The sequence below is a fragment of the Rhipicephalus sanguineus genome, chromosome 11, assembly GCF_013339695.2.
Source record: "Rhipicephalus sanguineus isolate Rsan-2018 chromosome 11, BIME_Rsan_1.4, whole genome shotgun sequence".
In the NCBI taxonomy this organism is placed as follows: Eukaryota; Metazoa; Arthropoda; class Arachnida; order Ixodida; family Ixodidae; genus Rhipicephalus; species Rhipicephalus sanguineus.
In genome coordinates, this window is record NC_051186.1 from 101795999 (window position 1) to 101808526 (window position 12528).

At 46.3% G+C, this 12528-nt stretch overlaps 1 protein-coding gene across 1 annotated transcript in view; it reads right to left on the minus strand.

Annotated features, from left to right (window-relative positions):
• Window positions 1-12528, minus strand: part of LOC119373678 (uncharacterized) — a 64606-nt gene that overhangs the window by 32475 nt on the left and 19603 nt on the right. Inside the window, exon 3 of the mRNA XM_037643741.2 lies at window positions 1344-2130. Coding sequence (XP_037499669.1) covers window positions 1344-2130 — 787 coding nt within the window. The remainder of the gene's footprint in view (window positions 1-1343; window positions 2131-12528) is intronic.

A 12528-nucleotide genomic window follows, 5' to 3' on the forward strand; every position in this document is an offset into this window, starting at 1 on the left:
CCAGATGCGCCCGATCCGACTGTTCACCACCCTCTCCTCTTGTCCTTGCCTACTCTCCTCCGTCGGCTAGCGTTCGCGCCTGCTTTGCGTTCTTGGGGGAGAGTACCCATTAGGTGGCACCTCACAAAGGAAGTCAGAGGAGTTAATTTGTTGTTCAGTTGTGTTTATATCCGTGGAACGGCATCTTGCATCCCTCATGATTACTATGTATGCTGTCACGCTGGCTCACAAAAAGACGTAGCGTTTTGAGATGGCGCGTCTCTTTCCGTGGCGCTATGGGCACTATCAACTTTCGTCGTCGCCATACATGATCACGTCAAGGGCAACAGCGGTTTCGTCCACAGCGGTTGTGGCAAACGATAACCACAATTCTGACAGTGTGTGCGCTGGTCGCGAGCATACTTCTGAAGCTTCCGGCACGCTGCTCTCGGCCGTCGCTCGATGGTTTCGGTACCGAAGTTGTATCACCCACCGCGACGCAGACACGTGTTCGGAACATCCGAATTTTGGCCCATTGCACATCGTGGCATTTGGCTGGGGCACTTCACGAATTTTATCAGCCTGTTTCGTATCACTACGGTTCTATTGCACCTTTACATCAACACCTCCTAAATTGGCTTACATAATGTCATACGCAATGGGTTCGGAAAAAGGCCTCGATCGGATCGCGTTGGATTTTTCTTAATGTGGCCAGATGACACACAGAAATTTCGATTTCTGGGAGATTTTACCGCCAACCGAACAAACGCAAGAAATGGTCGAAATCTGGGAGTCTCCCGGAAAATTCGGGAGACTTCAAAGGTTCGGTGGCACCTTCCAACATAAACCAATGCCTTCAAAAATACTGCAAATCCACAAGTGAAATGCGGACAAGCCGCCAGAGCAAAATGGTGAGATAGCAGAAGACAAGAGAGAAGCAAGGCTCTCAATGAGAGTAAGCTGAAACATGGAAAAACAGCAAGGAATCACATGAAAGGAGCAAAAATATGAAAAAAGACAAGAAATGCGAGAAATTAAAAGGCTTGGACATAATGAAGGCATACAAAAAAATTGTGTAGCTCGTTGTGCCTTTACAATGATAATATATCCACCACGGTGGTCTAGTGGTTATGGTGCTGGACTCGAATCCTGGCCGCCGCGGCCGCATTTTCGATGGAGGTGAAAATGCTCGAGGCCCTTGTACTTAGATTAAGTTGCACGTTAAAAAACCCCAGGTCGTCAAAATTTCTAGAGCCCACCACTACGGCGTCCTTCAATCAAATTGTGGTTTTGGGATGTTAAACCCCAGCAATTATTACAACGATGATATGAAAGACAATAAAAACGAAAGGGTGACAACGTACAGACAGTCCGCTTCTCTGGCTCCACGGTCTGCGTGAAGACGGTGCGTGTCGGCATGTTCGTGCACGTCGACTTGTCGCACCTCTCCTTGGCCTCGCCGTTGATGCACTTTGGGCAGTGGACCACGTCCTCGGCAAAACACTCCTGGGAACTGGTGCCCGAGACCGACTGCACATTTGAGATCACGATGCCTGTCTCACCCATCAGGACACCGTTGCTGCTAGCCGCGAACGCCGTCGAGCCCGTCGCCACCGACGAAGAAGGCTCGCTGACGAGTCCCGGCGGCATCAGGATGACGGAAGACGGGTGGCCTCCGACACCTGCCTGGCAGCCCTGGTCGTGCGAGAGGCCGTTTGCCATGACGTCGGGCGGCTCCGTCTTAATTCTCACCGACGACGTAGACGGAATCGCCGGTGGAACAAATGTGGGTGTGACCCCATCTTCGGTCTTTATTTCGTCCACCGGGATCTCGCCGAACTCTTGAATCTTGAAGGCGCACGCCGACGACGAGTCTTCGCGTGTTACTACTCCGCAGCCAGAGCTGGGTGGGGGAGCTGCGATTTCGACGCCGTCTTCCTCGTCGGGGACCTCCTCCTTGACGGTGTAGGAGGTGACAAACCGGAGGAAGTGTCCGTCCTCGCCGTTCTGGGCAGAGTCGTCGCCGTGAACTTCCTGCGTCGAGGAGGAAGTCAGACCTTCGGTCGAATCGTCTTCAACCTCCCTCTTGATCGCATGAACCGGGATGAGTCCCATGTCCGGCTGGTCTACGTCCATGCTTGATTCATCGTTCTGTGCAAGAAAGAAAAGGAGGAGACAACTGAGCACAAACGCTTCTCAATCACACAATTTTGTGCATTCGTCGGTTTGAGCTCCACTCATACAACTGACAAGCACAAACCTGGTGTCAACATTTCAAACAGGAAGGCAGGTATTCGAAACTACTATGAAACAAACCTTTTCACACTTTATTCTAGGCATAGTAAAGGAAGCACATTTTGCTTGAGCCGCTTTTCCATGCAGTCTATGCCGAGACACGCTTGATTAATAAGAATGGTGCAAGCTATGCTATTTGTGTGTAGGAAATATTAGCGCATGATATCGAGCATGTATGACTGCCATACTTATAAACACGTACACGGTCGCTTGTAGAGGAAACTTTTCTTCGAGTGAAGCGTTCTTTGCCAAGTGCACAATGGTTTCACAGCCACTAGTCAGCAGGTAAATACCTCTCAATTCATACGCATGCATGTGCACAACTGCAAGAAAACTGGCCCCCACATGAGCATGCACCTCTGTTGTGTGTAAAAAAAAACTATGTACGGCATAATAAAACAGATACACATTGTGTCACCTCGTAGGCATGTGCAATGCTAACGGAATTCTACTCTGTATGACTTACAATACTCAACAGTTCCTTAGAATTTTCTTATGTGCTACCCCCAATCCTCGCAATTCTCTTCGGCAGCAGCTAGGGCCTTGAGATTGATGGAACAGAAAGACAGGGCACTGATATGAGACGACGCATCAACTTCATGATTTTCAGGGCTATACATGTGACACCAAGCTTACAGAAAGCTTACAGAGAAAGTGCTACAGTGAAGCTCTTACATTCTTTGTATGAGGAACAGCTCTTCCTGAACGTGGTGTGATCACACATGGATGTCAGCAGGCCGGAAAACGTGTAAAACGTTCTAAAGAGCGACAGACAGCACACTTGTTTGCCCCCGAAGGTGCCGTAAATATGCTTCAGAAGGCAGCAGGTGTTTGCAGAAAAGCAAGTGGTTTTCCACCAGCAGCCCAGTTTAACTGGCCGAGGCGTCGACCATATGGCAAACTGGAATGTGGGGCAGCAGATGAGCAGCAGTGTCATCAGCCACATTTCCGTGGCACAAAAAAGAAAACGGGCCCTGCTGAAGGCACCAAAATTTGATGGGCCCCAGAAACTTTTGGAAAGAAGTTGGAGATGAAGTGATCGAATTCCAACCCCTGCAATTCAAGCTGCACAATGCCTTGCAGTGACATGTGACGTCCAGGGAAATCCGGGGTCCACATGTCGAAAGTGCGTTGTTTTTAGGCTTTGGGATCAGGCTGTCTTTGTTGAGATGCTTGAAAAGAAGGTAAAGGTGCTCTTCTTTTGCACTGTCTGCAAATGAAAATGTTGTCAAGGTAAACAGAAACAACCAAGTCCTTGGTTCACCTTGTCCCAGACCCTTTCAAATGTCTACACTGCATTCTATGAGTCGAAACCCTTAAGGTAACCTGAATGAGGCTGAACAGGGTTGCTGTTGCAGTCTTCAGTATCTTGCTTTAGCCAATTCTCCCTTTAACTCATAATTACTACACTTTAATTAAAAACAAAAAATAACACACCCAATTTATCTGTTGGCTGCTTACGGTTTTGTCTGAAAAAAAAGAAAAAGTTTTGTCCCAAGGGCAAAGCAATGAACGCAATCCAACAAATAGGAATGTTATATGAAGTAAAGATAGCAGCCAACTCTTCTGGATCTGATCTTGTGTAAATCAACAAAATGCTGGTTTAAGGAAATACGGCTGCTCCTAGGACCGAAGCGATTTTCATGCTGTCATTTCTCTAAAAGCAAAGTAAGCATTGAGAGCACAGCAAGATTACAAGCAGTCTCCTGATATCTGTCGAGATAGTGCGTGCACCAGAGCTCACAGACACACCCTGATGAGAAAAGTTTGCAGTTGCTCCTTGAGCAACGCAGCGTCTCCCCCCTCCTCCATTCCTCGACTCTCTTTCAACCAACGAAAAATGGATGAGGCATTTTGTCTCTACTCGAGGAGCCATCGACTGTAGGCCAACACTTGCGTGCTTCTACTCGCGCATAGAATGTACAATGTGTGGGGCGATGTTATCGATTTGGACTTCATAAAGAACTTGACGGCGATGGCAACAACCCACTGAGAGTGTCCATATAACTGCTATCGCAATAAAACATGGCCTAGATAAATTCTCCTTTTTTCATTCATTTCACCTAAATGTGTTGGGTACACTTGACCGCACAACACCATTGCATTGTGGCGAAGCTTACTATGAGAACAGCTGCAACTGCTAGCTTTTTTTTTTTCTTTATTCTTTATCAATGATTACCCCGTTTAGCCCAAATGCACAGCAGCAGGGGGATTACAATGTCAAGAAAAACCCATCTTCATTGGTACACCACACTTGCCGACTTGGTAAGTCATTCCATTCGCTGATGGAACGAACGAAGAATGAATTAGCATACAGATTAGTTCTGGTGCGGTATTCTAAAATCTTAAAACAATCAGAATCTGAGAGTGCTCATTTCAGACTATTATATAATCACCAGAGCAGCTGCTGTGTCCTCAAGTAATGCTGTTTCAGATATCGAATCATGAGAAAAAGTCTGCAAAACTGAGCGCCAAAGGGTTCCAGTGCCTCAAATCTCAGACACACTTATACACTGGCTCTACGGGGTATGCGGCAGTTCCGCACAGATGTCCAATTAGCCGCCTTGCCGAAAAATCTCTGGTTGACTTCATAACAGTGATTGCGAAGATCATAAAAAACTTGCAGTGTCCATGAAACTGCCACAGCAATAAAATGCTCTGACACTGACATATCTCTGACCATTAGCAATGCCTCTGAGAACTTGCAAGACTGCTGTTTTTGTACGGACATAGTGAACACGGAGAGCTTCAGCATTCTAGTCATTACGAGTGCACTTTCTGCTGTTGTGAACCTCCGTGTCTTTCAGTCTATTTCTTCGAAGCTCCTTCCTCTTTATGGGCATCGCTACCTTTTAAGGTGGCGGTCGCACTCCAGTGTAGTTTCTTTTTGAGCCACCAGAAGACGCCACCAAGTCATGTTTGGAAAAAAGGGAGGAAAATGCACTCTCCGCATGTCGCAGCAAGCGACGGCGAAGAGCCTGTCCCTGCTGCAGCTAACCCATTCTTTTCAGGGGCGCCGCTGCTTCCACAATCTCCTTTGAAACGTTTCAAATGTGCATGACGCCCTCCCCTCCCCCCCCTACCCCCAAGAATAAAAGAAGCGCGGCCCAGAGAGCCTTTGCACTCCCGTGCAACTGTCCAGAAAAGAGGTGCGTCTCTCTGCTGGAAATGTATCACCGCACTCCTTCGTATAACTATTTACAATAGAGCGGTTAGGCGCTGAGCTACGCTACCGCAAGGGTTGCTGGAAATAATGGTTCGGTTTCTGAACCGACTCTTTCTCTCCCTCTCTAAAAAAGAATACAAGATCGTTCGGTTGTGCAGTTATTTCTCGAGAAAGTTCGTCAGTGGCCCTGAACACCGGCAGTGTTGGGTCGTGTGGAACAGCCCCGACCTTGTGCACGTGCATAGTAATGAGAGATTCCTCCACTGTCACCACCTTTGGTTCGACTGTAAATGTAGGGCGGGTGTCGCGCATGGTCTGCTTGATATTTATGTCACTACATTCAGAAGCTACCCAGAAAGCTCCTTTCCACTACTTCCTGGCTATCAATACACAAAGCCCCTTTTCCGTGCCTTGCACTAAGCCTAAAAATGGTGATCTTATACGCATGAACGACGGAAGGGCTTTGCCTTTCTCCCAGCTAAAACACTGAGCCTCATGCATCCCTAAACAGATGTATGGGGCGCCGCTTTCTTTTTGTTTGTTACATAGCTATTTGAAATCTTCAAGAATATGAATGGTGATTAGGATGACATCGGCCATGTGGTGCAAGCGTGGCAAGCAGGCAGAGAGCGGAAGATGGGGTCACAGAACACGACATACATACTTGGAGGGCATGTAGTGCTCTGCTTTAGCGATATGAGGCAATTTTTTTCAGATATATAAAACGAGTCCTCCTAGCACCGCAGCGAATAGCACAAGTCGTAACACAGATGCGAATTGCGTCCTTTTGAGAGTATTGAAAAATAAAATTTCTCAGCAAAACCCAACCTATCTGTATAGGCCAAAAGTCGAAACCCAAAAACTAGGTCAGCTTTTCGAAGACGTGTCTATGGCGGCCGATGCCGGCGATACTGAGACTGTAAATGAGCTACGTCACGCGCTCTGATCAGTGAAGAGTGCCTAGAAATTATCACATGATCTACATCAGCAAAAGGATTATTTGCTAAATTTAGTTTTCCTAGAGGTTGTTAGTTCATATTGCACAAATTGTGCACGTGTTGTCGAACTATTTCGTTCAGTCCAAGCTTTATTCCTGCTACCTCTCTGCTATATCAGTCGCCGTGCAATGCAACAAGCAAATGGCAGTCACATCAATGATTTTCGAGGATACAATGATAATTCGCAAAGCAGATGTGTTACTGTTATGCGAGTGTAATAATTACGCTTGCAAATACATCTTTCATCGAGAAGACGACGTACTGAAAATCATGTGTTTCCACACTTCAGTAGGCGTCGGGACGCGTGACGTTTGTTTTGCTGCACGCGGCTGGGAACGCTACAGCTCACGTAGCCATCTGCACTTTTCGCTGCAGTCGGGGAAATATGGCTCGCTGACGGCTTCCAAAATAGTTACTGCACAGATGCGAGCAAGTTTGTTTTCCATACGAAAGCCTCAACCACAAACTAGCAGACGAATAATTTTTTCCCATTCGCCACTAATCCCTGCCTTTTTTTTCATTTTCCCCTTTCTCTCGGGGGAAGAGGAAACTTACAATGAGGCATGACATCCCTGAAGTACACTGTGAGAAGCCTTGGTGCTGATCCTGCACCTTCGCTGGAATGTGGATGGGTAAACACGCATAGAGCGAGAAAAGCAGTCAGGGAAGGAGAAGTTTTACAGGTGTTTGCAAAGTGGGCGCCAGGGGCAACACCCTCTACGACAAAGTTGCTTTGTCCCCACACTACGACAGAGTTGCTTTGTCGGCGCTTTCGGGTGACGTTGCCGCGGAAATGTGCCTGTCATAGTAGAAACTAAACGCACGTCCATGAGCTAAACAGTGCAACGCATAACCCGCTAAGGTGTACCATACACGGCGGGTCGGAGCCAGCGTATCCTGCCAAATTTCTGCTTGTAGCCTAATCTAGCAATATGATAGTAGAACAAGCGCGGTTGAACGTAATGGGCTACTTTCACGACACGCACAGTTGCCGCGCCGTTGTTTTTCCTGGTCCGAACGCTGACGATGCATAAATGAAGGGAAGCCCACAGAAAAGACATTCGAGCAATCTACATGTGATCGAAGTGGAGGTCTACAGAGTAATTGTGTTTAATTAAATAAATATGCAGCAACTACAAAACAGTGTTCTTGTTATTCCTTTAGGTGTGCTTCGTCTCGTATTTGTGCTGTTTCTGCAGTGGATTCATGCCAACTAGCCCACCTAACCATACTTCTGTAAAACTGTACGTTTGACTGCAAAAAAAGGAAAAGAAACAACGAGATGATAGTCAAACATACTTCGCCCACGCTCGTATCACACGTGCACTGTCCCTTCATCTGCCTTCTTTTGCCTGTCGCTGCACACCCCTCACTTTTTTGTGGTTGCCCAAGAAGGGCCTCAGACACAGCAGCCACAAACACACGCACACACACAAAAGGGACATCACCTGAAGACATTCACCCCATCCGTAGAGGGTATTTTGGTAGAGGGTATTTTCAACGGAGGGAAGGGTCACCTTCTTTCTGAGCTGTTGCACAGGAGTACAAAAACTGAGGTGGATTTTTGGGGGGTCACGCGTATTAAAAAGTCCAGGTGAGATCACGCCACACAGGAGCCTTCATTGACAGCGTGCATAATCCTATTCCCTAGGCTATCCCTAGTAGAAGCAAAAAGAAAAGACTTACAGATGGTGGTGTGTGGTTCGAAGTGAGAAAAGACACTTTCCCCTGAGGTAAAATGTTTTTGCATGCTACACTCTGAGAGATGGGGAACTTTCAAATTCAACGATTTCGTTTTGTCCGTCTAGGTGGCACTAGAGGAAGACTTACGTTGTAGCGATAAGGATAATGTAGATTTCGCAGTATTCTTGCAGTATTTGTGTTTGATTCGTGTGTAAAACTATATCAGGAGACTTTAACTGCTATATTTTAAGCAACAGATGCTCAGACTTCAGCACTGTTTGAAGATTACACCGGTTTTGTTGACGTTTGCAGCATGAAAAAAATTAAGACAGTTTACGAACTTCGTATCGCATTTCTGCTTGCTTTATTGAAAAACACTACGTTGAAGAAATAGATCAGGGAGGGACTCTAGTTTCTCTACGTGCAAATTCAGCCACAGAACTTCAGTAGCTTTCCACGAAAATGGGCCAAGGTAGGTCCCTATATTAAGAGTATTGTCGAATTTAGATGAATACAATTTAAAAAGTAGAACATGCACATCGATGAAATTAAGCATTCAGACGGAAAATCTTATGCTCAACATACACCCCGTAAATGAACTTTCTCTAGTGAATGGTGACTGGACAGTCTGCTGCGAAAGGTACTAAATTCGGTTGTTTTCATAAGCTAAGCAACAAAAAAGTAGAAGTCCAACATGAATTTGCTATGTTGAGGAAATAGGTAAATTGGTCTTGAAAGTGCTGCGCAAAGAACAGTGCTGTAACTGTAGCAGATTTTTCAAAAAATGGTCACTGCTGAGGCAAAGTCGGCCAAAACCGTGTAACTTGCACTTAATCTTGGCTATCCATCCCCAAGTACTAATAGCTGACTTGTTTTTAATAAATATATTTGAAATGGACAAAGACCAAGCTTTTCAATGGTATATAAGTCAACTATATAAAACACGGAGAACAGCCGCCTCATCAGATGGAAAAGTGACAAAGACGATGTGTTCGTACCGCCGGAGTGAGACCGCCACCTTATACCCTTGTTACACAGGCAAGTTAACCGCAGTTACGACCAACCACGGTTAACCGCGTTGAACCACGGTTAGCGCCAACCACGGTTCGCCGATGTTACATGGCGCACAAGCGACCTCGGTTAAAGCGGACTTGTTTGGCGTGAATGGCTCTGCGTCTGGCGGCAGTCCGGCGTTCCACTCGGCTGTTATTGCCGCGTCCACTTTCGCATTCCTTGAGGTGCTCCGCAGATGACGGTAATTGTTTTCCCAAAGTCTAATCAGGCTTTATGTGGTTCGTGCAGTCCAATTCGTTCGTTTTTCACGAACGCTCGCAGCGTACACACGTCCATCATGGAGGCCGCCATTTTCTCGGTTAGCCGGCTAACCGAGGTCGCAAAGCTCGGTTTGGTACAACCGCGGTTAGCGGCATAACCGCGGTTCGCATACCGTGTAACATAAGTGAACCGCGGTTACGCGTAACCGCGGTTACACTAACCGAGGTTTAGGCTGTCCGTGTAACATGGGTATTAAAGGGACCGACAACTACCCAGAAAATGAAATGAGATGACTGCACTGATAGAAAGATTGTCCGTCGCATTGACTCAAACCAACCCTGTTTATCTCGTGAGAGGCGGATTTATATTTTTATTTCTTCATTGAAAGTCGCGAAAAATGACCTCTGGCGGCAAAATCATACACGGTCCGATGAAGCCGGTCACGTGACCATTGATTGGTTTATGCGTTCGATGAATTTTCTGTTAGTACTGAAATATTGTTGATTTCTTTATATTAAAAGACATTACTCCATAAAAATGTACATATAGGCCTGCGTTAGTTGTATGCAACAAAGTGGCGCTGCCTTCGCTTGGCGTAATGATCCCATGTAGGGACAAACCATCCATGACACAGGCGTGGGCAACCTTAGGTGCAGGCGCACACAACGCTGTACAGATACCGAGAAGGTGTATAAAGCCACATCATCTCATTGTAACAGTTTGCTATTTTCAAAAATGGTTGGAAAGCTCAAAATAAAGGTGGTTAAGCATAGCTACAGTAACTCCTGCGAAAGCAGAACGACGACAGCTTTCACAAGGGCTAGCGGCATCGCTATCAATTCTCAGCGTTGTTGGAGCAAGCCTTCATGCGTGTTTGGAGCCTTTCAGATCGAAAAATACTGCTTATAAAATAACTACGTGCTTTTAGGATAAACCACTGCAGCTGCGAACGCTACGAAGGGTAAGCTTCCTGTCGCGGCGTAAAAAACTGGGTCAAGAAAAATCAGTTGACGGTCCCTTTAAGTCACTAACCAAGGCAAATATGGTAATCTGTATTGGACACAAGGCTTGCGGTGCAGGTATTTGAGCAGAAACCATTCCCGGCCAGTGCAAGCATGCCCATGCACATTAAGTTTTTGTTTTCATAATCTCATTCTTTTGGCTTAATGACATTAACAGTGTGCCCACCACATGACCTACAAATGTGTAGCAGGGCCAGTTCCCTTTAAAATCATCAATTTAATTTTAAGGCTGTACACGCCGAAATCACAATACGACTAAGGGGTACACCATAGTGGTGGACTTTGGATTGATTTTGACCTTTTCGGGCTTTAGCGTGGACCTAAATATAAATACATAGGTATTGTTGTATTTAGCTTCGACCTAAACAAGGCTGCTGTGGCCAGAACCGCATCCACAACCTGACTAAATAACAGACCTGAATTACCTCCCCTCGCCCCAGTTTTTTTTAAAAAACATACTGAAAAAGAAAGGGGGGGACGTGGAGTCCCGAACAGCTAGTCTCAAGGGGGAGCGAAAACATTTGTACTGCCCGAAATTTCGTATCATCAAAAACCGAGCAAAACCTGCTTTCAAACCACGATATACGGCACGAAACACTTATTTCCGTCGAAAGAACTCGCTTAGTCTTTCCAGGACACACGTGAACGGACCAATAAGGGACGGCGCAGCTGACTGCCGCAAAAGCACACACCAAAACTTCGCTTGAGGCCAACTGAAAATTAAATGCCGAAGTCTGCTCTACCATAAGCAAAGATCAACAGGTAGCCGCTTTGTGCCTTTTTTCTGACTATATTGCCTTTAATCTACCGCTGCGTTAGCCACGTACGTTCGGAGCTCGTAGTTGCTATCGATGATCGCGTCGTTAGCGACCGCAGTTTTGTGCGCGGTGGTTACGGCAAACGGTAGTTGCGATTTCAATCCACGTGCCTTCAAAACTACATCATTTGTTGCTATGATCGCAACTGCCGCGGTTTTGTCCGCAGCATTTGCGGAAAGCAGCGTAGCTTTGACTGGTTAAGCGTTGGACGCGCGTGCACTTTCGGAGTTCCATCAGTTTCGTCGTCGCCTGACATGATCGTGCCAAGAGATATCGCGGTATCGTCCACAGCGGTTATGACTGACGATAGCCACAGTCCTGATGGCGTGCGCGCTGGCCGCGCACGTAGTTCCGAAGCTTCCAGCACGCTGCTCTCGGCCGTCACCAGATGGGTTTGGCACCGAGGTTCGTATCACACCGCCACGCGGCAAAGCATTCAGAACATCCGAATTTTGGCCCAATGGCCACAGTGGAATTTAGTTGGGGAATTTCTTGAATTCGTATCAGCCAGTTTCATATCACCAAGATTGTACTGTACATTTACATCAACGCCCCCTAAATTGGTTTATTTAATGCTATATGCGATGGGTTCGCAAAAAGGCTGGATAGAATTGGGCTGCATTTTTGTGAATGTGGCCAGATCACGCACTGAAATTTGAATTTCCGGGAGATTTTCTTGCCAACCGTAGAAACGTAAGAAATCAAACATCAAAATCCGTGAGTCTCCTGGAAAATCCGGGAGACTTCGCAGTTATGCATTCGTTATTTCTCCTACGTATTGCGTGACTCACCCAAATCCACTTTCTCATAATGGCAACAAGGGTTAACAGCTACCCATGTGTGTTCCCTGATCCACACTGCTTTCTTGCTTCCTATCCTCCAATGTTACAGATATCATTTCTCGTTCCATCACACACTGTGTAGTCCTTAACTTCTCAAGTTTCTTTGTTGTCCTCTAAGTTTCTGCCCCGTATGTTAGTACTGGTAACATGTGGTGGATGTATGCTTTCCACTTAAAGGAGTACTGACACAAAATTTTGAATTCAAGATGGCTTGTGGTATAGATTTGTGTGGACACACACGCACCTACGATATACCAACTGATAACTACAAAATAACAACACATTATCGTTGTAGGAGAGGGATGAGGTGTTCATGGGTGATGATGTGGTTTTCTGATCTTTGCTGAATGATAAACAGGCATGAATTCAGAGAATAAACTTTAGCTTGAAGTTAGCGCTCCTCTCGTGTGTCTGTTCCTCGCTTCTGCCTTCGTTTTTTTGCCCTACCTG